Source organism: Dermacentor albipictus, chromosome 3 (genome assembly GCF_038994185.2).
Source record: "Dermacentor albipictus isolate Rhodes 1998 colony chromosome 3, USDA_Dalb.pri_finalv2, whole genome shotgun sequence".
NCBI classification, from domain to species: Eukaryota; Metazoa; Arthropoda; class Arachnida; order Ixodida; family Ixodidae; genus Dermacentor; species Dermacentor albipictus.
This window is the reverse complement of record NC_091823.1, coordinates 182,379,849-182,407,033: the sequence shown is the minus strand read 5'-3', so window position 1 is coordinate 182,407,033 and position 27,185 is coordinate 182,379,849. Positions and strand designations below refer to the sequence as shown.

The 27,185-nt window shown below is 48.1% G+C and overlaps 1 protein-coding gene across 1 annotated transcript in view; it reads right to left on the bottom strand.

Annotated features, from left to right (window-relative positions):
* The window catches only part of LOC135918083 (DNA mismatch repair protein Msh6-like), a 564,077-nt gene that overhangs the window by 175,304 nt on the left and 361,588 nt on the right, over positions 1-27,185 (bottom strand). Inside the window, exons 20-21 of the mRNA XM_065451744.2 lie at positions 10,372-10,480; positions 5,767-6,015 (exon numbers count right to left, since the gene is read on the bottom strand). Coding sequence (XP_065307816.2) covers positions 5,767-6,015; positions 10,372-10,480 — 358 coding nt within the window. The remainder of the gene's footprint in view (positions 1-5,766; positions 6,016-10,371; positions 10,481-27,185) is intronic.

The following is a 27,185-nucleotide window of genomic DNA, read 5'->3' as shown; positions in this document are numbered from 1 at the left end:
GTCGACGTACATTGCTAGCATGTCGGCGAGGGTCTTGTTCAGGCGCTCCGTGAGACCATTCGTCTGCGGATGGTAGGCAGTTGTCCTCCTGTGGCTTGTCTGGCTGTATTGCAGAATGGCTTGGGTGAGCTCTGCTGTAAAAGCCGTTCCTCTGTCGGTGATGAGGACTTCTGGAGCACCATGTCGCAACAGAATGTTCTCGACGAAAAATTTCGCCACTTCAGCTGCGCTGCCTTTCGGTAGAGCTTTAGTTTCAGCGAAGCGGGTGAGATAGTCCGTCGCCACGACAATCCACTTATTTCCGGAAGCTGATGTCGGAAACGGTCCCAACAAGTCCATCCCGATCTGCTGAAAAGGTCGGTAAGGATGCTGGATCGGCTGTAGTAATCCCGCTGCTCTTGTCGGTGGTGTCTTGCGTCGCTGACAGTCGCGGCATGTCATGACATAACGGGCGACATCGGCGGTTAGGCGCGGCCAGTAATACCTTTCTTGTATCCTCGATAGCGTCCCGGAGAAACCGAGGTGCCCAGCGGTCGGATCGTCATGTAGGGCGTGCAGTATTTCTGGGCGCGGCGCTGACGGTACAATAAGGTACCTGGCGCGGACTGGTGAGAAGTTCTTCTTCACGAGCAGGTTGTTTTGTAGCGTGAACAAACAAAGACACCCCCGCTTGAATGCCCTAGGGACAACGTTGGTGTTCCCTCCCAAATACTCGATGAGGCCTTTTAGCTCCAGGTCTGCTCGTTGCTGTTTAGTGAAGTCTTCTGCGCTTATTATCCCAAGGAAGGCGTCGTCGTCCTCGTCGTCTTGCGGTGGGGGAATGATGGGGGCGCATGATAAGCAGTCGGCGTCGGAGTGTTTTCTTCCGGACTTGTATATTACCGTGACGTCATATTCTTGGAGTCTGAGGCTCTACCGCGCCAGCCGTCCTGAAGGATCCTTTAAGTTAGCTAGCCAACACAACGCGTGATGGTGACTGACAACTTTGAATGGCCTGCCATAGAGGTAAGGGCGGAATTTAGCTGTAGCCCAAATGACGGCGAGGCATTTCTTTTCAGTCGTAGAATAATTGCTTTCCGCTTTTGACAGCAACCGGGTAGCATACGATATCACCCGTTCAAGTCCTCCTTTCCTCTGGACTAGGATGGCACCGAGGCCTAGGCTACTGGCGTCAGCGTGGATTTCAGTATCGGCGTCTTCGTCGAAGTGTGCAAGTACCGGCGGCGACTGCATACGTCGTTTGAGTTCATGAAATGCCTTGGCCTGCGGCGTTTCCCACTTGAACTCGACATAGCATTTGGTTAGATGTGTAAGCGGCTCCGCAATGCGTGAAAAGTCCTTGACAAAGCGCCTATAGTAGGCACACATGCCAAGGAATCTGCACACTTCCTTCTTGTCGGTTGGCTGCGGGAACTTTGCGATAGCAGCTGTCTTCTGTGGGTCGGGGCGTACACCTGATTTGCTGATCACATGGCCTAGGAACAAAAGCTTGTCGTAAGCGAAACGGCACTTTTCCGGCTTCAGAGTGAGCCCTGATGACTTGATGGCTTCTAACACTGTCGCAAGCCGCCTAAGGTGATCGTCGAAATTTCCGGCGAAGACAACGATGTCATCCAGGTAAACAAGGCACGTCTGCCACTTCAGTCCGGCTAACACCGTGTCCATGACGCGCTGAAACGTTGCAGGCACCGAGCACAGTCCGAATGGCATGACCTTGAACTCGTAGAGGCCGTCTGGCGTGATGAAGGCAGTCTTTTCGCGATCTCTCTCGTCGACGAGAAGTATTTAGCGTTGCAGAGCCAATCCAATGCGTCGTCTATCCGTGGAAGGGGGTACACATCCTTCTTCATGATCTTGTTCAGTCGACGATAATTGACGCGGAAGCGTAGGGTTCCGTCCTTTTTCTTTACCAGGACTACAGGAGAGGCCCACGGGCTTTTCGACGGCTGGATGATGTCGTCGCGCAGCATTTTGTCGACTTGTTGCCTAATAGCTTCACGTTCTCGCGTCGAAACTCGGTAAGGGCTCTGGCGGAGTGGTCGAGCGCTCTCTTCGGTTATTATGCGATGCTTTGCAACTGGTGTTTGTCGAATCCTCGATGACGTCGAAAAGCAGTCTTTGTATCGTCGGAGAAGACTTCTGATCTGTTGCTGCTTACTCATAGGAAGACTTGGATTCACGTCGAAGTCTGGTTCGGGTTCGGGAACAATGCTCATCAGGGTAGATGCGGCTGAATCCGAGAGGACAAAGGCATGGCTGGTTTCTGCAATTTCCTCGATGTATGCGATTGTCGTGCCCTTGTTGATGTGCTTGAACTCTTGGCTGAAGTGCCTTAGCGTAACTTCCACTTGCCCTCCGTGGAGTCGAGCGATCCCTCTTGCGACGCAAATTTCACGGTCGAGCCGTAGATGTTGGTCGCCCTCGATGACGCCTTCTACGTCAGCGGGTGTTTCGGTGCCGACTGAAATAATAATACTGGAGCGCGGCGGGATGCTCACTTGATCTTCGAGCACACTCAAGGCATAGTGACTACGACAGCTCTCCGGCGGTATCGCTTGATTTTGTGACAGCATTATCGATTTCGACTTCAGGTCGATGACTGCGCCATGTTGATTCAGGAAGTCCATGACGAGAATGACGTCTCGTGAACACTGTTGGAGGATGACGAAGGTGGCAGGGTAAGTCCGGTCATGAATGGTAATTCTTGCCGTGCAGATTCCAGTCGGCGTAATGAGGTGCCCTTTGGCGGTCTGAATTTGGGGGCCCTCCCATGCATTCTTAACCTTCAACTGGGCGGCGATGTGTCCACTCACTACGGAGTAATCGGCCCCTGTGTCGACTAAGGAAGTGACTGCATGGCCGTCGAGAAGCACGTCGAGGTCGGTGGTTCTCTGTCTGGCGTTGCAGTTAGGTCGTGGCGTCGGATCACGGCTGCGTCGTGTTGAACTGAAGTTGGAACGTCGCATCGTCAAGTCGTCGTTCGTCGGTGTAGTCTTGCCTTCCTGCCTTCGTCGGGACGGCGGCGTGTCGTTGTTATGTCGTCGAGATCGTTTCTTCGTCGTCTTCGACGGCGGTGGAGGATCTTTGTCAGTTCGACGAACGGTAACCGCACCTCCATCGGTTGCTGGTTTTAGTTTTCTGGATATGGGCTGACGGACCGTCCCCGGACTGTGCGAGTGTATGGTGGGCGCTGCGACGACAGGTAGCGGCCTGGTGACGGCGAACGGGAAGGTCGTCGAGGGCTTCATTGAGTGGCGGCAAGGTAGTTGGTGATATCGCGAGGTCGTTCGTTAATCTGTGGCCGCGGCGCGTCAACGGCGAAACCTCGCAGTCCCATCTCCTGGTATGGGCATCGGCGGTACACATGGCCGGCTTATCTACAATGGTAGCAGAGCGGGCGGTAGTCGGGGGCGCGCCAAACGTCAGTCTTCCTTGGAACGCCACGTGGGTTGATGGGCTGGCGTGCTGGCGGCAGGGGTGGTGGTGGACGACGGAACGGAGATTATGCATCGGAGATTGTGCATCGACGACGGAGATTATGCATCCAAGCATGCCTGTTTGCATTTTTGCAGATTGCCTTTAGCACCTCTGCAGAGAAGAAGAGTAGAAAGAAATCACACGCCGTTGTAATGTATTGCACTGATTCATAGTGCTGGGCTGAGATGTGCTACGGGCGGCCTTCTTGGCATGAACGGAAGTTTCTTTGCTGCCGATGGCAGCACATCATGACCAAGCGAAGTATGCACCCTGAAGATAATCAATAGAGCTCTCAGGTCTTGCAAAAAAAAACGGCAGATAAGCGCAAGCAAGGAAGGAGACCACTCAAGGCCGTAATGAAAACTTGCCAGTGAACAGCTGCAGATGCCCTCGCTGAGTCAGAGCTTGAATCTGCTTTGCTGTCATCTTCGGAATCATAACTTCGAGTCTTCATCCCTCAATTCAAGTGCGTGTACCGCATAGATTTGAGCACGACGCTTTTCAAACAATGCAGCTGCGTGGGATGATGCCATGGGAGCAACTTTTGATAACTGCGCAGTGACACTGGCAGCATCTCTTGCCTGGATTTGTAGGGATGCGCGGCTCTCATGCGTCCCCTGATATGTTGTTTTCCCGCATAGTTCCCATTTCCTGTAATTCGGCTTCGCCGCATGGCCTGATGCCCGCCGCAGTCGGTCTGGTTGAAGTGCAGTACGAGAGATGGCGCGAGTGTTGCGTTGCTAAAGCCACGTAACGGCGGGGTTACTTGGCCACGGAAAGGAGAAGGCGCTTCCTCTTTGGTTCGGGTTCGGCGAGTGGCGCGGACATTCCGCGCATGCGCCGATCCATGCTTCTGCGAGACCGTCTCACGAGGAGTTCGAACACGCCACCGTTCACGTGACCATACGCGCGATGCGTTGGTGTCCAGCACGGGATGAAAATATTCACTTGCTATCTGGTCGCGGTGAGTCGGACTTCAAGATTTGTCGCGTGCCCATCGGCACGTTTTGTGGATAGCAACTCGGCTAGCAGGCATTAGTCTCTGAAAGGCGCAATAAATGCCCTTGTGATTGTTCGCACTACTGTGTTGTCGTTCCTTTGTCCCAAGAGCCCGAGATTTTACAAAAGAAGTGAATCCGATACTTTTGGAAACTGGTTGAAAATGCCAGGTCCACATGTTGGACATGCGGTGGACCTTCACAAATACACTTTGGCGGAATAAAACAACTCGAACTCCAAGCCAAAGCTCATTAGCGAGTAGCTGGCGCCATTTTCAGTTAATTATCACCACTCAGCATTTTCAAACGGCAAAGCGGGAAATACAATTTAATTCTTGACTTGCTGGGAGTCATTTGATTACAAAATTTTGATGCTAGTGCGGTGTAATCGTGAGTGGCATGCATTTTTTCTCGAGCGCAGCAGAAGATGACAGCCACGCCTCTTTTCGCTACATGTGCACATTAGTTCTCAAAAAGGTCCATCAAAAATCACAACACTGCTGGAAAATTTAAACTGATTCTGGAAGTTCAGTGCCAGTACTAACTACTGGATGGCCTTATGTGGATAAGAAACAGATCCAACAGGTTAAACTTGGCGATCTAAAGCATCGATCACTGGTGATCGATCTGAATAGGTGTGGTAACGAACGAATTAACACGCGTTATATTGATTAAAAAGTATATTTTTCCAGATATTTATGTGGAACTGAGCTGCTAACGGTATTTTCGACTGGTCTAATGGCATATTTGACGGGTCTTTCAAGAGCACTTTTATTGCACTTTAATGGTTAAGTAAAACCACAATGAAGGCATATTTTGGATATAAATGTCTTAAGTAGCATTACGCCAAATTCGTTAACACTGTAGAAGAACGCTTCTTGTTTAGGTAAAGCTTCGTTAGATTGTTAAACCACCTTTGAAACTTTGCAGGACCGCCAGTCAAATGTGCAATAGGTTACCGATAGCTTGCAACATTCTTGTTCAATGCTAATAGACTTCCAAGCATATGCAGTGCTTGGTGATAAATTTACTGATATTCGATATTGTATTTCAACATTTAGTTTTTGTTTTTCAATTCAATATTTCATTCAAGATTTATGATCTGGTATTCACAAACCCCTACAAATTTTTCTCGTTTATCAGCTTCTAGATTTATTGCATCTCAGGTCACATTTAAGTGTTCATCAGATTTCAGGATAGAAGTAATTAAAATGTTGGCCCGTAGAAATGTATTTGCCAGGACTTTCGGCCAGAGTTAACTAAAAAAGAAGTTAAATGAACGAAAGCGTACCTTGATACTTTGCATGGCCTTATCATAGTCGTCATCGACGCCAGGCATAGGTGTCATGCGGCCCTCCTTTTGCGCTTGCTCATGGTCAAAAGCATGCTCAAAAAACTTGAGCGAGTCTGCCAAGTCTGGGAACTGGCCTGCCTCACTGCCGACAGACAGGCACCTTGCTAGCACTTGCGATGTCAGCAATGGTAGCACATCCAGCCAGAGTGGCACCACCTGTGCGACCTTTTGGAAACCTTGCAGGGCCTGCAACAGATGGATGGAACCTGAACCAAGGATAACTACATGAGGAGGTTGGAAGATCTTTGAAAACACATAAAGTGGGGGTGCAGCAGTTCCAAGAAATTTTACTGTGATAGCACTCAAGTGTCCTCATTGGATTTGCTTCGTCCTTCCATCCCATCCGTCGATTCCATCACAGTTGTGGTGGCTGCTGTCACTGACAAGCTATAACGACAATTTTTACTTATCAGGCCACCTCGTCATATGTCATGGCTTCATATGCCAGAGCATGAAAAAGAAATATAATAAAACTGCTCCATAATTGCCTATACTGGAATTAGAGCCCATGCCAGTGGAGCAATGTGCATTTGGGAGTCGAGCTCCCTATCCACTGAGCTATCGCACAGCAACAGTGACAGTCAAATAGTGCAAGGCCTCAGGCAGACTCTGAGAGGAGTGGCTTCTGTGCATTTTTTTCAGAGGCCACAATGAGAAATAGTGTACAGTTTTGTTAATTTGACTCTGATTAATTTGATCCCGACCGAAGGTGTCGGCTGGCGCCCATGAATTTCTACAGTCCCAAACTTTGGTTATTTTGATCCTCAATTTGGCTTTCGCCAGAGAATTCAAACTTGACCAGTCAGCAGGTTGGTCTGACCCTATGGTGAGGCCAGTAGTGATCCCTTTAGCAGCAGCATCTGCCTCACTGAACCTTAAGTTTACCTGTTATGGTAAACTTCCCTGTTACCTTAACACACTTGAACAGAATAACATCTCACTGGAAGAAATATCGAAAAACAAGTTAGTGTTTTGCCGCTCCTGCACTAATGTATGGTGTTTCGTTGTTTTTCGTATGTTGCACTATTGTTTCTTAGATCACACAATGTTAACAAATGCACTAAGGACGTTCTAAATTTTGTACGTATATTTTCTTACTGATCCCTACTGTATTTTTGCCCTCGTACGTTCACAAATTTCTCAATGTATTCCAATGTTTCTAGTATTTCTCTGCGTTTGTCATGAGTAAGCTGTTTCCTCATCAGACTGTCGGGATAGCCGAAAGTGGACGTGGAGGAGCCCGAACGGCGAGACTAGAAATGAAAAAGACTTCATACTCTGCGCTAACCCTGGCATCATACAAGATGTGGACGTGCTCGGCAAGGTGCGCTGCAGTGACCACAGGATGGTAAGAACTCGAATTAGCCTAGACCTGAGGAGGGAACGGAAGAAACTGGTACATAAGAAGCCGATCAATGAGTTAGCGGTAAGAGGGAAAATAGAGGAATTCCAGATCAAGCTACAGAACAGGTATTCGGCTTTAACTCAGGAAGAGGACCTTAGTGTTGAAGCAATGAACAACAATCTTGTGGGCATCATTAAGGAGTGTGCAATGGAAGTCGGTGGTAACTCCGTTAGGCAGGATACCAGCAAACTATCGCAGGAGACGAAAGATCTGATCAAGAAACACCAATGTATGAAAGCATCAAACCTACAGCTAGAATAGAACTGGCAGAACTTTCTAAGTTAATCAACAAGCGGAAGACAGCTGACATAAGGAAGTATAATATGGATAGAATTGAACATGCTCTCAGGAACGGAGGAAGCCTAAAAACAGTGAAGAAGAAACTAGGAATTGGCAAGAATCAGATGTATGCGTTAAGAGACAAAGCCGGCAATATCATTACTAATATGGATGAGATAGTTCAAGTGGCTGAGGAGTTCTATAGAGATTTATACAGTACCAGTGGCACCCACGAAGATAATGGAAGAGAAAATAGTCTAGAGGAACTCGAAATCCCAAAGCTAGCGCCGGAAGAAGTAAAGAAAGACTTGGGAGATATGCAAAGGGGGAAGGCAGCTGGGGAGGATCAGGTAACAGCAGATTTGTTGAACGATGGTGGGCAGATTGTTCTAGAGAAACTGGCCACCCTGTATACGCAATGCCTCATAACCTCGAGCGTACCGGAATCTTGGAAGAACGCTAATATAATCCTAATCCATAAGAAAGAGGACGCCAAAGACTTGCAAAATTATAGACCGATCAGCTTACTGTCCGTTGCCGACAAACTATTTACTAAGGTAATCGCAAATAGAATCAGGAACACCTTAGACTTCTGTCAAGCAAAGGACCAGGCAGGATTCCGTAAAGGCTACTCAACAATAGACCATATTCACACTATCAATCAGGTGATAGAAAAATGTGCAGAATATAACCAACCCTTATATATAGCTTTCATTGATTACGAGAAAGCGTTTGATTCAGTCGAAACCTCAGCAGTCATGGAGGCATTACGGAATCAGGGTGTAGATGAACCATATGTCAAAATACTGGAAGATATCTATAGCGGCTCGACAGCCACCGTAGTCCTCCACAAAGAAAGCAACAAAATCCCAATAAAGAAAGGCGTCAGACAGGGAGATCCAATCTCTCCAATGCTATTCACCGCATGTTTACAGGAGGTATTCAGAGACCTGGAGTGGGAAGAATGGGGGATAAAAGTTGATGGAGAATACCTTAGCAACTTGCGATTCGCTGATGATATTGCCTTGCTTAGTAATTCAGGAGACCAATTGCAATGCATGCTCACTGACCTGGAGAGGCAAAGCAGAAGAGTGGGTCTCAAAATTATTCTGCAGAAAACTAAAGTAATGCTTAACAGTCTCGGAAGATAACAGCAATTTACAATAGGCAGCGAGGCACTGGAAGTCGTAAGGGAATACATCTACTTAGGGCAGGTAGTGACGGCGGATCCGTATCATGAGACGGAAATAATCAGAAAAATAAGAATGGGCTGGGGTGCATTTGGCAGGCACTCTCAGATCATGAACAGCAGGTTGCCATTATCCCTCAAGGGAAAAGTATATAATAGCCGTGTCTTACCAGTACTCACCTACGGGGCAGAAACCTGGAGGCTTAGGAAAAGGGTGCTACTCAAATTGAGGACGATGCAACGAGCTATGGAAAGAAGAATGATAGGTGTAACGTTAAGGGATAAGAAAAGAGCAGATTGGGTGAGGGAACAAACGCGAGTTAATGACATCTTAGTTGAAATCAAGAAAAAGAAATGGGCATGGGCAGGACATGTAATGAGGAGGGAAGATAACCGATGGTCATTAAGGGTTACGGACCGGATCCCAAGGGAAGGGAAGCGTAGCAGGGGGTGGCAGAAAGTTAGGTGGGCGGATGAGATTAAGAAGTTTGCAGGCACGGCATGGCCACAATTAGTACATGACAGGGGTTGTTGGAGAAGTATGGGAGAGGCCTTTGCCCTGCAGTGGGCGTAACCAGGCTGATGATGATGATGATGATGATAACTTTTGTTGATAATTGACTACAAACCTTGTTATCGTTCTCGGGTGTATAAGCATGCGTGGCGGAGATTTGTGAAATGTTTTCGCAATAAACTTCAGTTGTAAGTCCAGCGTTGTCCTGTCTGTTTCTACTTACTTGTGCTCGTGTCCATACTTGCTGGAAACCATTATACGTTCACGCACAAAGAAAGCAGCTTCTAAACAAGCTCAATATGGCGCCCGCCGATTACCGCGTTTGCAAATAACAACGGCGCGAAGTTTGAACATTTTTGGCAATTTTTTGCTGATTCCGCGGCCACCGTGGCCCGTATAAGTTTTTTTTAAATTTTCCGATTAAATTTAGGTTCTAAATTTCGCGGAGAGATTCTTGAATGTATAAACGTAGCGAAAATGCACTTTTCCGAAAATCAACTTTTTTGCGATTTTTCGTCACCTCAAGACCCGCTTCTCCCCTTAAGATAGGAGCCCTCGAGCAAAGCTTCCCCTTAAGGGCCCTTAAACCTCTCTTTGTAAAATTAACACGCAGTCGTGCAAGCAGAATCCAAATTACGGAATGGCGTGCTGTTAGATGTGCGAAATTTCAGTCGTCCTTGCACAGTAAATGTCCAGTGGCAGTGCCGCAAAGCTGTGAGAAACATCGATCATGTCCGAATTATCAGTTGGCGACTGTACTCGTACAGGATAGCTTTAAAAAAAACACAGGGTTTACTGTCCTTAAACTTCATATTTTCACCTTCATGATTTGGTGTTCTTTAATATTCACTGAGCAGGAGTGTTTTTGCATTGAAGCCCTATCCAAACGCACATGCCACGAGTGGGAATTCAGCTGTCATGGAGGCGATGTGGCGAGTCTTGAGGCAACAAATGGCTAGGCCCGGTGCAAGCTCAACTTGTTTATAGTCGGCTAGTACTGGTGAAAAGTGTCAATATATTGCAACTACTATCATCTTGAAAGAAATTGCTAAAACATAAAAATACTGAAAATAAGCACATTTCCAGTAGTAAACAAAAATGTAAACCAGAAGAGAAAATAATTGGGCTTCTCACGTGACATCCCTTGTCACCCACCTGGAGCAGATTGGCAATCTTGCGTTTGTTGTATGCAGTGTCCTCGTACAGGATGGCACGTTGGTCTGGGTGGGAAGAACTATTACGTGCCAAACCTTGGCTGTGAATCCTGCACCACAAAAGGTAAAAATTACAAGCACACTAGAGAAGAACATGCATTTTAATATGATTAGCATTTTTTTGGGAACATCACCGAGTTTGCAGCATATTTGTTTTTCTTTCGTGCCAGCTGGGGTGTAGTCCATGGATAATGGGTAGCTGTGATCGAGCTGCTGTAATGAGGTTCCAAACCAACTGTCGGAGGACAAACTTAGGTCCCTGGGTATGTCCTGCTCTTAAATGACCAAATATGCTTTAGAATTTCTACAGCGCTGGCCCGGAATTGAACCTGCGTCATATTGAAACAGCTGTGTCTCAATATATACAGTAGAATGTCATAGATACGTTCCCAATACGTACGTTTTCCTGGCGCTTATGTTCGCAATTGAGAACACAAAAAATAACCCACTAGAGCTATGCTAATTTTTTACCAGGTAATACGTCCCCGGAAAACACGATTTTTGGGCACCAATGTTCAGTATGTTGCCAAACTGTGATCGTATGGTATGTTTTCCGGCAGGTAGGTCCTGTGCAAACAAGAAAATGGGCGAGGTGCGCGCGATCGATAACCGGATATTGCTGGCCACTGTGGCAGCTTTGCCACAATACTCGGCTGGCCGTACCGCGTGAAAATGCCGGTGCACACTTAATTTCTCATTTCGGTAGCAGCAAATCTTCTCCAGGGCCGTCGCACGTGACATTCACAGCTATCACCGCCAATACTATTTCCATAAGCATTTTCGCCTATCTGTTTCACAGCACGTGGTGCCGTTGGAAGTGTAGCGCACGCTTTTAATAGGTGATAACTGAAATGCACCGCCATTCCCTGCTGCAGACTGCAATTGTACACGTTTTCCGGCTGCTAGATTCCATGTGAGCAAGAAAAGGCATGAGGCATGTGCAATCAAGAACAGTATACATAAAGCCGCCTGTCTCGCGAGAAAACGAAGGCGAGCACAGTTTCTTATTTCGGTATCAGCAAATCTCCACATGGGTCGTCGCATGCCGCATTCACAGCTATCGCTGCTGAACTATTGCGATTAGCATCTTCACCTATCTGTTTTACAGCACTTGTTGTGTAGTGCCATTGATAGCATACTGCACACTCTTAGCAGGGAACGCGCCGCTGTTCCCTGCTGCAAGCAGCACAATCACATGTTGCTTCGGCGGCATCTGGCGTCGCCCACCAGCTCAATTTTGTTTCGGTTTCCTTTCGCCCTCTTAAAACACCGTGCAATAGAAAAACAACAAAACGCCTCTCGAGCCACCAGAGCACCCCCAGCTCGACACGCGTCGGTGTTGCCGGCCGCAACAATCAGCACGACGATTCCCATTACATAAATGCTAACAATAGTTAAGTCTGTAAAATCGTTTAGTTACTTTAAATACTACGATTTCCCGGTTAGTATGTTTTTTCTCGCAGTTTTCCTCAAAGTGTAGGAATGAGGTTCTACTGTAGTCAAAAACGCACCTCATGTGGACTTTGCGGCAGCTAAACTAGGTGGCCAAGCATGTCCAGTCGAGGTCGGTGGTTCTTTGTCTGGCGTTGCACTTGGGTCTTGGCGTCAGATCACGGCTGCGTCGTGTTGAACTGAAGCTGGAACGTCGCGTCGTCAAGTCGTCTTTCATCGGTGTAGTCTTGGCTTCCTGATATCGTCGGGACGGCGGCGTGTCGTTATGTCGTCGAGGTAGTTTCTTCGGTGTCTTCGTCGGCGGCGGAGGATCTTCGTCAGTTCGACGAACAGCAACCGCACCTCCATCGGTTGCTGCTTTTAGCTTTCCGGATATGGGCTCGCTGACCAGACCCGGGCTGGGCAAGTGTATGGTCGGCGCTGTGGCGACAGGTAGCGGCGAGGTAATCGGCGATATCGCGGGGGCGTTCACCTTGCTGCGGGCGCGGAGCATTCACGGCGAAACCTTGCAGTCCCATCTCCCGGTATGGACATCGTCGGTAGACGTGACCCGCTTCTCCGCAGTGGTAGCAAAGCGGGCAGTGGTCAGGAGCGCGCCAAATGTCCGTCTTCCTCGCGTAGGTGCGCTGGGCGACGGGTGGTCGTGCTGGCGGTGGCGGCGGCGGACGACGGAACTGCGGCGTGACAGGGCCCTGGCGCGGTCGCGGAGGGGGACCTTGACGGCGTGCGACGGTGGCGTAGGTCATCGCATGCGGCTCAGGCTGTGGCGATTCAGGGCGTACTCCGAGTTGTTGCTGGAGTTCCTCACGTACGGCGTCAGCAATAGAAGCCACTTGAGGCTGTGATGGTGGGAACAGCTTTTGTAGCTCCTCCCGCACGACCGCTCGGACAGTCTCGAGCAGGTCATCGGTGGCCAGTGATTGAACTCCGGCGTATTTTGTCGAGTTCGTGTGGCGGTCGAATTGTTGGTTTCGCATCTCGAGTGTCTTCTCGATGCTGGTGGCCTTGCGAAGAAACTCGTCGACGGTCTTCGGTGGGCTTCGTACCATTCCTGCAAAAAGCTCCTCCTTCACACCACGCATCAGCAGGCGGACTTTCTTCTCCTCGGGCATTTCAGGGTCGGCGTGGCGGAAGAGACGGCTCATTTCTTCCGTGCAGATCGCGGTCGTCTCATTAGGTAGCTGCACCCGGGTTTCTAATAGCGCTTGGGCTCGCTCTCGGCGTACGACGCTTGCGAATGTCTGCAGCAAGCCGCTTCGGAAAAGTTCACAAGTCGCTAAGGTGGCTTCTCGGTTCTCGAACCACGTCCTGGCCGCGTCTTCCAAAGCGAAGAAGACATATCGCAGTTTGTCGTCGCTGTTCCAGTTGTTAAAGGTAGCAACTCTCTCGTACGTCTCAAGCCAGCTTTCTGGGTCCTCGAAAGTTGAACCGCGGAACGTTGGAGGCTCCCTGGGCTGCTGCAGCACGACGGGTGACGCTGGGGCTGCCATTGGGGTGGACTTGGTGGTTATCTTCCTAGTCGTTTCAGGCAAAAGTCCATGCTTCGGGATCAGTCCTTGCAGCCTGCGGCTACCTCGCTGGTTCTTGGCGACGTTCGTGTCTTCCGAGTGAGGGGTTGGGTCACGGCTTTGTGGGGGCGTCTGGTACGTGAACGCAAAGCACCTCCACCAGACGTCACGTGGTCGTGACGTCAAAGAACACAGTAGCACTACTGTGAAAGGCAAAAACTAGCTTTTATTGGGCGAACCTGTGGCCACAAAGCAGGCTACACTTAAAGCACAACGAGAGCGGCGGACACAGTCGGCGATCGTCGTAAATCTCATCAGCGGGTCAAGTGCATCGGCTTTTATAGAGCAGTTGTCGAATGTTCCAGACTAATTGTTCGGACCCACGTGCCTTCCACAAAGTTCTACACCATTCACGTTACGCGATGAAATCAGATAACACAAGGTTCGGCGACAACAGACAGCCGGGTAGAAGCATCAATTACTTTCCAGAAACGTCGGATACATGCAGGCGCGTCCCTCGCTGTGTGATTACAGTTGTTAAGCGGCGAAACGTGGTCGCCCTATAAAGATAAGTACGCGTGTCAATATAATGACACGTTGATTACATGCATAAACAGGATGTCTTCTTTTCTGTCTTGCTGGTCTTGTTGTGCTGTCATGCTGTCTTGTTTAGGTAACGGGGACATAACACAGGGGAGTAAAAGAAGTGTAACCGCCCTTGGAAATGTTTCCCTGCCTGTGAACGTAACACGTCTCCTGCAGAAGGGCCCAAAATATGGGTTGGAGCCTGGTTTCTCAGCCCATGAGCTGATTGCAACGAACAGGAAATTGGCCATGAAAGCAAGAACTGAAAAGGACTGGGACCGCTGCCTTCTTGGGGGTGTAGACTGTCTGCGGAAGTGCTCACCAAAGTTTCTTGACGCGCAAAATCACAGAAGACTGTTAAATGGCATGGTTTATTTGTTTAAAAGAAATAACCTTATGCTTGTTCAAGCAGACAAAGAGACTGGGTTTGTTGTTCTACTAAAGGGAATGTACAATGAAAAAGCGGAAGTGGCCATCAATAAGAATTTTGAGCCTGTTAAGAAGAGTGCCATTAGGGTCAAGACCAAGTTTATTAACTTCTGTAAGGAATTAAAGCTTGACAAACTTGCGAGGGATATTGCAGAGGTAGTAGCCTAAATGCATTTTTTACAGCCAAGACCCACAAACCAGACATTCCATTCCGGACTATCGTTAGTGAAGGAGGTTCGCAGCAAATAAACGTTAGTCGGTTTTTGTAAAAGCATCTCAAAACGGTTGCTTTGGATGGTCCGTTCCTTAGAAAGAAATGTACCGATGTCAGGGTGTTTCTTGAGAGCACAAATAACATTGGTTTTGGTTTCTCAGTAGATGTACAAGACTTGTTTTATTCTGTACCTCATGATCAGCTTTTGTTGGCTGTTAAGGAATGCATAGAAGCAAACGGCAAAGTGTCATTCCGTAATTAAACAGGCTTGTCAGTAGATAATTTTATATCGTTATTGCAGTTTTACCCGGGACCTACTTATATTGTTTATGACAACCTGCCTTTTTTGCAGCGCAACGGTATCTGCATTGGGTCCTGTGTGGCCCCAATTAATTGTGATATATTATTACGATACAGGCCCATATCGCGTGATCCGCCAAGTGACCGATGTCACCTATGAAATTGTTCTAGCCACGCCCACTACGTACTCTGGTGTGACATTGTCCATGTCGCCCGACTCAAGCCGTACAACTCTCCATGCGCCTTGGATATTTAACAGCACCATGACGGAACTTTTGCCGCCGGGGGGTAGTATTACGATATTATTGAGAACGACCACGAAGTGGGTCTGTGCCCTTGGCGCGAGCGAGTGTCAGCCTGGCTGCCTGGCTCCAGTGTAAATAGCGTGTAAATAGCCTGTTTCATCTGTGTCTTTCCACACGTAACAATATTTTTAGCAAAACTACACAAACCTTTAGACAGGTCATTTTTGGGGGGATGTGTTTCAAAGGTATTTAGGTATGTTGACTTCTGGTACTTTTAGAAAAGCAGATGGCCTTCACCTACCTCTTTACAGTAGGTGAAGTTTTAAACGCATTTTACAAGCATGGACTTGGGCTCAATTTTACCCATGAACTACCTGATGCAGATGTTTTAGTTTTTAGAGCCGAGAGTGACCTTTTGTGAAAAGCATGTTTGCTGGGGCTACTTCCTTTGAGCAAAAAGGGATTTGTTACCATATGATTCAGTGCATTCCAAAACTGTAAAAATAGCTATAGCGCCGCACTGTTTGGAATCATCTGTTCAGAAGTCATGCCTGCACCTAATGCAGAAAAGTTTCGAAAATCAAGCCAGCCGACTTTTGGCGGCGGGATTCCTCTTTTCGGTCTTGATTGCTGTGTCTGAGACTCTCCTTCAAAAGCTAAAACTAGGAACACGAAGAAAAGATGACCGTCAGAAGACCGACAAGCCTTTGGTAGTGCCGTACGTGCACAAGACTTTGCACAATCTCAAGAAGGCGGCCAACAGGCATGGGGTGTCCATTGCTTTTTTGGCTACCAACAAGCTGGCACAGTTATGCCCATGCATCTGCAACTCTAAAAAAAAAGAAGAGGTTGTCAGCTAAAACCTGACCGGCCTTTCGTCAAGTGTTCCACAGGAGTGGTCTACACCATTCCCTTGAAGTGTGGAAAGGCGTATGTCGGCCAAACCGGCCGCTGCATTAACCCTTTCGCTGTCACGGACGTACGGGTACGTCATCGCGCTTCCCCCCCTACATGTCACTGACGTACCGGTACGTTCTCTATCGTGCGTTCAAAACTTCGCGCCAGAGCGCAAAGCTGGCGCTCCTGGATTGGCCACGCTATCTGTTGACTCTTTCTACAAGTTCGTATATTCGCCCCGACCTGTCCAAGTCCATGCATTGAAGAGTACGGTGCGAGTGCCACTCCCCACTTTCTCTTTGCTGAGTGGCGCGGTGGCTCCGCGTTCGCTGGATCACGCGTTGCGCGCGGTGGTTATGGGTTCAAGGGTTGTTCTTCCTTCTCCGCTGGTTTGAAGGTTTTTATTTTTCTTCTGTAGGTGTGTATGCTACGGCGCGTCAAGTTCAGGCGCACGTGCCGTTGCCTCTCCGAAAAGAGTGACTCGATTGCTGCTTTCGCTCTCTCGCCGCACCCTCACTTCCGACTTGCAGCAGTAAACATAAAGCCCTTCGAACTTTGTTTAGCCTTTTTCCATCTCCCTCTGTCTTCTTGACCACGCAACGTCCCATTGCTCTCCGTTGTGCGGGCGACTGAAAGCGCATCCGCCCTGCGCGCGCTTACTTTCGGATGGCTCAGCGCGCGGGGCCTTCGTCTGCTCATTGGAGCGGTGGCTCAATTCCGATTCAGAATACGAGCCGAGCTCGGATTCGAACTCGGACAGAGTCGCATGCGAGGAAGAGGGTTCCGCATCATCAGAATCGGATGTTGAACGGATTTTATAGTCAGGCTGATGATGATGATGATGTTTACTAACAACAGCTGCAGAACACTGAAATGTGCATATTACATTGGCTATGTTATTTGTATACCAATTATAATCAAAAATAAATTGCTATGTTCATTCCCTGTTATGCTCGTTCCCTAAAACCAACCCGACACTGGAGGTGCGTCACGGCCAGAAAGGTCCGACAGCGAAAGGGTTAATGAACGCTTGGGGGAACATGCCTGAAATTTAAGTAACATAAAGGACCAGTATGCACATTTGCTCGCGCACATAATTAAATGCACAGGTGCCGAGGCTTGATTGGAAGAGACAATGATTCTTGGTTAGAGTGGGACACACATTTCTTCACTAAGATTCCTTACACGGAGCGAGAAGGGCTGTCTGGCTGTAGGCCGATTATTAAAAAGTATGGCACAGGACACATCATTTACAGTTGTGCAACAAGGATGTTCAGGATTCGAGTTTAATTTCACATAATATGTAAAGCTAGAATATGACCTCTGTAGACGGGGTGACCACTCGTTCGATTCTACATAGAGACTTTCTACAGGGCTTGTCCTGAAAGCACCGGTCGCTAGATGGATACCTAGGTGGTGCACAGGGTCTAGGATTTTTAGCGCACTCCGCATTGCAGAGTGATAGATTATAGCACCATAGTCTAGACGAGAATGGACAAGGCTCCTGTACAAGTTCAGGAGACATTTCGGATTACTGCCCCGAAATTGGGGCAGTAAATTGGGGATGAAAGTAAGCTTAGGGTCTAGAATTATTCCCAGGAATTTGTGTTCACTGCTCACAGATAGTTCCTCTCGATTGATGGTGAGTTTTGGCACCAGTGTTATCCCTCTTTTGTTTGAAAAGAGTGTACACATACTTTTGTGGCAGTTTATTTTAAAAACATTTGCATCCGCCCATTTAGATAATTTGTTTAATGTAAGCCGCACCTGTCGTTCGCAGATCGCAGTGTGAAACGATTTAAAACCTATCTTTATGTCATCGACATACACAGAATAAAACCTTGTGCGCGGTTTGACTGTATACAGGGAGTTCATTTTTACAATAAACAGTGTGCAACTAAGCACACCCCCTTGTGGCACCCCAGTCTCCTGGGCGAATGTTCTAGATAAAGCATTGCCCACTCTCACACGAAACGTGTGGTTGGATATGTAGCTTTTTACTGTGTTTAATGTATTTCCTCGGTCTTCCATCGCGGAAAGATCTCGCAGAAGCTGCTTATGTATAAACGCATCTCTGATGTTTCGCTTGGTGCGAACGAGGTGGTCTATTGTCGATCTACCTTCTAGGAACCCACACTGTAAGAGGTCTACTCTTTTGCTATTTTCAAGGAAAGAGATTAAATGCCAGTGTATCATTTTTTTATACAGCTTGCACAGACAGCTTGTTAGTACTATTGGCCTGCAGCTGGCTAAGGACGGGTCTTTGCATTGTTTAAGTATTGGGATGACTATGGCTTCTTTCCACAAGGACGGAATATATTCAGCCGCCCACAGGGCATTGAAAAGGGATTTCCGGGTGTAGGTATCTAATAATTTCATACCTAATGCGATCACCACCTGGCGCCGAGTTTTTGCAACAAGCGATAGACGCCTTAAGTTCAGCTAAGCTAAATAGACAATTGTAAACCTCATTCGATTAGTCTTTGTGATTAAGGGACTGTCTCTCTTCATGTTCTTTTAACCTCAGGAAAGATTCTGTATAGTGCGATGCACTTGAAACATATTCAAAGTGTTCACCTAGACAATCCACCTGATCTTTCAGGCTATCACCTTGGGTACTTACTAAGGGTGGAGGATGTGTCTGCCGGCCTACTAATTTATTCATCCTATTCAAGACTTTCCTCTCGTCTGTGAAGGCAGTTATACCAGAGATGTACTTCTCCCAACTCTCCCTTTTAGCACATTGACGTGTTCTTCTACCCCGAGCCTTTATTTGTTTATAACTAATCAGGTTTTCAGCGGTTGGAACGCCGCGAAGTCATCCCCAAGCTTTGTTTTGGTTTTTTCACGCTCTTTTACATTCTTCATTCCACCATGGGATACGACGCTTATTCAACAGTCCATTAGTTTCACGAATGCATTTTCTCGCAGCCTCAATTACAAAGCCTGTAATATATGCCACAGCATTGTCTATATTGAGAAAATCGATTTCATCCCGGATTATATATGTTAGTTTTCGGAAATGTTCCCAGTTAGCCGATTCAATCTTTCACCAAAGAGCATGTGGCAAGCATCCATCTTGTTTTGTTAACATTAACATAACTGGCAAGTGGTCGCCCCCAAAGGGGTTTTCCGAACGGACTACTCAAGGTATGGCATGAGTGCACTCGACACTATGCTCAAGTCTATCGAGGAGTACGTATTATGTGCCACGCTGTGGTATGCCGGCTTTTTTATTCAGTATACATGCTGCTGAGGAAAAAAGGAAGTTTTCAATTAGGCGACCTCTCGCATCGGAACGAGAGTCTTCCCACAAAGTGTTATGTGCATTTAAATCTCCGACAACTATGTATGGAATGGCAAGTTCATTTATGTAGTTTTGAAGTTCGGTTTTAGTAAGTTGATAATTTGGAGGGATGTATACAGCGCTGATAGTAACCAGCTTGTCAAACCACACCCCTCGGATATCAAGTGCCTTTAGGAGCGTATGAAGTTTTAATTCCCGCCAAGCAACACATATATCTGCAATGATTGCAACATCACCGGATGACACGAAAGTGTCATCGCGGTCTTTATGAAAAATAGCATAATGTCGAAAAAAATTTGTTTGCTAATGTTTGAGGTGTTTCTTGAACCAACAGTACCTTTGGAGTATACCTGTGTAGGAGTTCTTTGATGTCATCAAGAATGTGTAGGAGACCTCTGACATTCCAGTGTATTATTTGTGTATGCATGTTGAATGCGGTTTATGTGCTGTGCGTATAAGAAAGAGGAGTTAGCTAACAGAGACCTTTGGGGGCGGCGTGATGCAGTGTTTTTCTTTTTTGGAGCCATTGCGAGAATCTCACCGCTCCTTAGGCACTAGCGATGCGGTCTAAGCGCCTAAGGGCCGTTCGCGCCTAATGGCCCATTCACACCGGCGACTGACAGTGGTTGCGCGACCAGTCGCAAATAGTCGCAAACGGTCGCTTTTGTCGAAAAGTGACCCTTTTGGGCCAGTCGCTCGCTACTCGATTTTTCAGTCATGCGACCGTGGTCGCAAAACTGATAAACCAATCAGCAGCGCACCGGAAGTGATCTTTCATGTGTCTACATCCGGCCTCCTCTCGTGTCGCGGCAGATTCCGCGTAGATTCCGAGAGTTCTCACTGAGAACAATAATCTCCGGGATTGCGACTTGCGGGTTGCGCTCAGCCGGGCTTCCCGGTGTGAACATCAGTCGCCTTCGGTCGCTTTTTGGTTGCGAGTCGCAAATGGTCGCGCGACCTCCTCAATTTGCCGGTGTGAATGAGCCATAAGGCGCAGTTTAGCACCTAAGGCAGCTCTAGCGGCGCCTTAGGCGCTCTTGCGAGCGCTGTGTTTGAGATGAAGGCCTCATCTCTGTAGACGAAACCTTTGAGACCACCATTCCAGAGGTAGATGGCCTCTTCTGCAGGGGTGGCAGAGCAGCGCTAGCTGCAGCCGCCTCCCTGGGTGTGGGTCGGACAGCCAAGTTGCGGAGATCATGCCTCGGAAAATTGCGAAAGCGCTGCACACTGTGTCAACTGTGATGGCGAGCATGCCGCATGCTCACGGTCGTGCCCATCATGTAAAAAAGACAAAGAAATCATGACGATAAAAGTAAAAGAGAATAGACTTAAATCTCGTTATAACAAAGTCGAAAGGGGGCTAAATTTTGTTCATTATGAGCATTAGCTCATTATAGCCACTGACTAATAATTTGAGACTAATTTATTGCACACGAGCATGCACTTACTACAGCTAAGCCATCGCCAAGGTATCAGCTTCCGTCGTGGCCGAGTGGCTGCGTCCACAGCAAGTGCTAATCGTCCTTACCTATATCGCACACAGGGAGAAACTGGAATCAAACACATAAGAACTCATTTTATTGCCTTCCATGTCAATGGCGCGAACCTTCGTGTTGACGGCGCAAAATAATCAGTTATGCTTCGCTGCTGTGTCTTCGTTAACCGAAAGGTGGCCTTTTCGGCAGCAGCAGCTATCTCAAGCTCATCTGCAGAGTCTTCATGGCTGCCGAAGTAGCGGTGCAGCAGGTCCACTGCGTCCAGCGCCTGGGACGATGCCAGTACGTCGTAAGCAAAGGGCTGAGTGTTGTTGCCCCTGCGGTACCTTCATCGTCGCTTCCTTCATGCTCCTGGGCAGCAAGCACAAAGTCATCATCTGTCAGCTCCTCCATTGCGAGAACGTCGGCATCTATACTCATGTAGTCGCAGAAGGTTTCACTTTCACACATGACACCAGCATTGTGGAGCTCCCTCCGTGATGCTAAACCTTCGTCTGATACAGCGGCACCACTGGTTAAGGCTATACGGTCCATTGAGTCGTCGGTGTCAGGGTCGCTTTCGTTGGCAGCAAATGATGCACGTCGAAAGCAGTTGGTGATGGTGCTGGCTGTCACATCCATCCTATTGCATCTCTATTGCCATATACAAATCAACCTTCGTGCCGCGGTTCAACTGCATGTTTAACACAAGTCCGTCTATCATCCGCATCCGGTATCCAGCCTTAAATGACATTATCACGCCTTGATCAAGGGGCTGTATCACTGCCGTGCAGTTCGGGGGCAAGAAACGAAGTTCGATGTTCATCAGCGGAGCAGTGCTGTGGTGGGCAGCACAGTTGTCCAAGAAATGGCATATCTTGCGATTCTGCCTCTTCAACTTCTCGTCCCAGTCACACAGAAATCTCGCAAAAACTTTCCCTTGTCATCCAGGCTTTCCGGCTTGATAAGTACTGCGGCTGAAGTCACCTCTTTAAAGCATCATGGTGACGCGCGTTTTCCTATCACCAAAGCTCGCATCTTCTCTGAGCCGTCCATATTTGTACAAAGGAGCACAGTGACGCAGACCTTACTATGCTTCCCGCCGCGACAGAGCTCACCTTTTAATGATAGGGTCTTCTGTGGTAACATTTGGTAGAAGAGAGCTATTTCGTCAGCGTTGAACACATCCTTCTCCTCATACTCTTGAAGGAGAGGACCAACGTTAGCTTTCACCCACGCCGTTGCGGTTTCATTGTCGACAGCCTGGGACTCTCCAGTGACAACCCTGCCAACGATATCGCGGCGGTCCTTAAAATGCTGCAGCCAGCTATCGCTTGCAATGAAGCTGTCGCAGCCCATGATGCAAGCAAAGTCTCCCGCTGTTCTCTGGAGCAGTGCCCCACTCACAGGCAAATTAGCAGCCCTTGCATTCAAAAAGCACTTGAACAGCGCCTGTTCCACGGCTTCAAAGGCAGTAGACCGCAGCTTTCCCCGGCTACCTTTCACGCCACGTGCGACAACGCCAGCAATGACTTCTTTGCTGCTGAGGATTGTAGAAAGGATACTCGGCGCAATGCCGAACTCCTTCGCCACTTGAGTTTTCTTCGTGCCTGATGCAACAGCCCTAATTATGGCTGCTTTCTGATCCAAGGCGATAACTTTACATTTTAGCTTCAAGCTGCTGCTGCCATTCATTTCTCTGTCGTGAAACTGGCGACTCGGCGGAAAAAGCACTGATGGACCGCGTACGGAACAATGCAAACAAAGGCGCGTGGCACTCGGCTGCACGCAAACAGACAGAGTGGCTTGGCAGCTTGGCCAGCTTGGCTTGGACATTGCTGGATGATGAGGGGCCGCCGCGGGAGATTGGAACTGCTGCACCGGAGGGCCGCAACGCGTCGAGCAATTTAAGAAATCTATATGTTGTGTACAAAGTGGCTTGTTAGGTGCGATTTCGGAAGGAAGATTTTTCGTTATATCCGTTGATCAATGAATCTTTTTTCATTAAGATGAAATTTTAAGCACATGGGTTTCTACGGGGACCTTCAAGTGGAATTACAATTCTTTTGTTATATCTATTATTGTTATAAGCCATTTTGCTATAACGAGATTTAGGTGTATTTTATTCAAAGAAGCATGCAGGCGGGTTTCCTACTTGCCCAAGAGCAGCTTTGCCGATTGTGCCACATCGGCAAAGCTGCTCTTGGGCTGGTAGGAAACCTGCCTGCGTGCTTCTTTGAATGAAATATTCTCTTTCACTTTATCGTCATGATTTCTTTTTTTTTCCATGACGGGCACGACCGTAAGCATGCGGCATGCTCGCCATCACAGTAGAGAAAGTGAGGAGCACTATCACAATTTTCAGAGGCATGATCTCCGCCACTACATTTAGCACATGTTTGTCGGCCTCGGTAGTTCTGGAACTGTGGGTGAAACGCTCGCATTTAAAGCATCGAAGAGGGTTTGGGACATCGGGTCTGACACGTAGGTTTACATAGCCTGCCTCGATTATCTCAAACATGATGTTCGAGCCAAAAGCAAGTATTAGAAGCTTTGGCTTCATTTTCTTCCTGTCACGCCTCAGCCCAATTCGCTTGACATTGGTAACATTCTTCTCGGTCCAGCCTTTTATCAGTTCAGCTTCTGTCAGCTCCATTAGGTCATCATCAGTGACAACACCATGGCTGGTGTTCATAGTTTGGTGCAGAGATATAGTGACTGGAATTTCTCCAAATGTAACTAGGTTAGGAAGCCTTTCATGTTGTTTCGAATCGCAGAGTTCCAGAAGGAGATCTCCACTAGCCATCTTTGATGCCTTGTAACTTGTGCCAAGTATTTCGGCAAGACATTTTGACACTAGGAAAGGTGAAATTCTCGTCTTTTCAGGTTTGTCAGAATGGATGACGTGGAATCGGGGAAAGCCTTGTAATCTGTTGGTAAAAAATTTAAAAACATCTTCGGTGTGCCCTTGTTTCTGAGGGCGATCAGGGAGTGGAGGGGAAAGAGCTAGCCATTCATAACATAAGTTTCAATAGCGGTGCCAGCTGCCCACCACGGAGCCCAAAAAGGGGACGTAACAGGATTTGTGTTTAAAGGGATAGTGCATAAAAATTTTGTTGCCGAGATTTCTGTCTCTAGTGATAGCTGTCGCACTGAGAGCGACCAAAACCACACTCTTTCTGAGGAGAAGTGAATATTCACTTATTTCAGTGAATATTTTTCAAATCACAGCACCTACCGGCCTCATCCGAAAGCTCTGGCAAACCGGATGTCACGTCACGCTTACCCACCTCGAGGCCCATTGCGAGCGATCATCCACACTGAGCGCGCGAAGGGGCGAGTTGACGTTTGCAGCAACGCGCTTTTTTTGTTCGACCGTCCTATTCGTACCGCTTCCTCATGTGAGCTGTTCGAAAACTTCGTCTTTCATCTCATGGATTTGTGGTTTGATGTGTGGAGCAGCCGTGTCAACGCTGCAAAATGCCGAGGGTCTGCTGTGCGCATGTGAAAACGGCAGGCAGCGGTAGTCTTTTTCTCGTGTACTTGTTCAGGCTGTAGTTTTGCCCACAGGTGCCGTTTGACCGTAATTTGTCGTTTGTACGACGTTCTGAGCCAGATGTTTGGCCAATTCTGCCAGAATGAATCGAAATCCGCATCGTCTGAAGCGACGGCTCACGAAAAAAAATTCGCCGACATGAGACTGGTGGCGCCATCTCGTGTTCACCAAGGGAAGGAGTGCTCGGCTGCGATGAAACAACGGGACGCTGAAACTGCTGTGCATGTACTCGTTCACTCCGTGAATAACAAGACGCTCCCTGCTTACAGAGGCGCGTTTCAGTCACTGCACATGCCTGGCTTCAATCCTCACCTGTTGCTTCATCGCATCTATTCTCAAAACAGCTACTTGCGCGCATCAAGCACCTGCCGCGCGAGAGTCGGCAGCCGACTGTTATGCTCACGCCGCCGGCCACACCAGCTCCGATGGCGTAGGTACAAGGAGGTCTACACGCGTCAATATCTCAACGATTTTTACGTTGTTTTTTTTTTTTGTACAGTGTGTACTCACGGCACCTGTATTGTGCATTGGTGGCTTTCATGTTTTACGCGCTAGCAGCTACCCATCCAAGCGGGTGGAGCAAGCCGCTTTGCGCAGAACGCAGAGTAAATTCCTTACGTCGCCTGACATTGCATAGCCTGAGGCATAAGCGTCCTCGCTCTGTTGAAGCCAAACATGGCAAAGCGTTTGCGTGAGTGAATCACGCTGGGCGTAGCACAGCCACGGATGCTACACTGTCAATGAGGCGTGCGCCTCTCGTCTCGCTAACTCATTCGTGACAGGTGCGAGCTTGCGATCCGAGCCGCAGGAACCGCGTTTATATCTGGTTTCCACCTATGATGCCGCCCCTGATCTCTTGAGGCGAACGCGTGTACACGGAAGGCACAGTGTAAACACCACTTTGGTGGTCCAGACTCTCTCGGCACCGCGGAGGGGGACTGTTGCAATGGGTTGTCGTCAATTTCGCTTGACGACGCGGACGGATCGTGGGTATACGCCATTATCGTTTGTGGTCATTCAGTAGGCCGCTCATCCAAGTCGGAGTCATAAGTTCCGCTCATGCTATCACTCTCACTAGAACTTTGCATTTTGCACTGCGCAGCGCGAGGAAAACAAAACTGCGCAGCCGGCCAGCTAGCTCCGCGGCTGCTGAGGGTAGGTGTGACGTCAGATCCGCCGGCTTGTTGTTGGGAGCGCTTTGTGAGGGACGCGGTGGCCGCTCATAGAGAGTCAAAAATAAAGCCATCCGCTCAAAAGTAACCCGAATAATGACTATATACTATAGCAATCGTGTCTTAGGAATGCAATTGTGGGGCTTTTTCTATATTCTTCGATTTTTATTCTGTATCCCTTTAAACAGGGCCTGCCAACACCAGCTGTACACTGCCACTATAACCAAATATGACATAACCTAGGTTGGCTACTCCCACAAGGCTACTCCCTTGATGCCTGGAAGATCGGAAGAAATAAGAAATGAGTAGGAGACAGAAAACATGGAAAGTGTAAGAAAGATAAAGGTTCGAGGGAGAGCGAGAGACAGGAAAGGGCAACTACCGATTTTCACCGGGTGGGTCAGTCCGGGGGTGCCGTCTACGCAAAGCCGAGGTCAAAGGGGTGTGGTGCTTCCGCCGAGGGACCTTAAATGTCCTAACACTCAGCATGAGCTCAACCCCCAGGATCGCCTTTTCCCCGGACATGGCTAAGCCATGCACAGTTAAACGTGGGAGGCTCCAACCCTCGTGTGCTCGGGTACGTTGTGTCGCAACACTACGTATGCCTGCTGACGCAGACGCCCCTGCAGGGGGGGGTTAACCAATGGTGGAGCGACCATGAGCAGTAATGTGAAGGTCACGTGGACAAGCCGTGGCCAAAGCACAGGTGGTGCAAGGAACTTGCCTGCTTGAGCAGACAGTCCTAGTAGATGACGTTTCTAGCAGACAAAGTCTGCTGCTAGTTGGCTATGTCTCGCGCTGTGTTCAATGAGCAGTTCATCACTCAAGTTGTGCACTGTACACTTGTAAGGGATGGTAAAATGAAGGATTTTCGCAGCAAAGATGAGAGGAGGAATCTTTGGGAAGAAATACAAACTAAAACTGAAGGTGCCTGTCATCGCAAGTGACACATACTTCTATAAACTAAAAAATCGACATCGCTCAAATCGGTCAGGTCCGTTGGTGCCTCAGAAGTGTTGCTCGTTTTCATATGTCGTTTTCGAGTTCCCTTCTATGAAACCAATTGCCTCTTTTTTCCCTCCGATGATGGCCCCCATACTGGTGCAGATAGACAGGACGAAACGGCACTTTACACTTTTCGTTTGTAGCTCAGGTTGATTTCTTCTGTATGTGTGTGTTTCTTTTTTTTTTACAACTCTGAGCTAGCATGTTTGCAGTTTTGTTTGGTTTTCTTTCTCCAGTTAAAAGGTCATGTACCCTGCACTCTGCACGGGCAGCCGCCTTTCTACTTGAATGCCTAGAGGCCTCTTGGATCCAGGTGGCCGAGACAGCGGCCAAATGCCTTGTGGCATTTGGAAAAAAAAAAAAAAAAGAGCTGTTCACAGGCGCGCACGTTTTTCAAGCACAAGTTGCGGAAGTACGAACGAACCCATTCATTTGGTTCCATATGGCTAATTCTGAGTGCGTGTACTTCGTAAGACTTTTAAGCTGTCACCTATAAAGGGCTAAAAGAGAAAGAAATGCGATTTAAAATGTTGTAGTAGCAGTTCGTCACAAAGTATCTTTATTTTATGCAAGGTACAGAAATGCGAAATTTCACCATAAACCTAGAGCT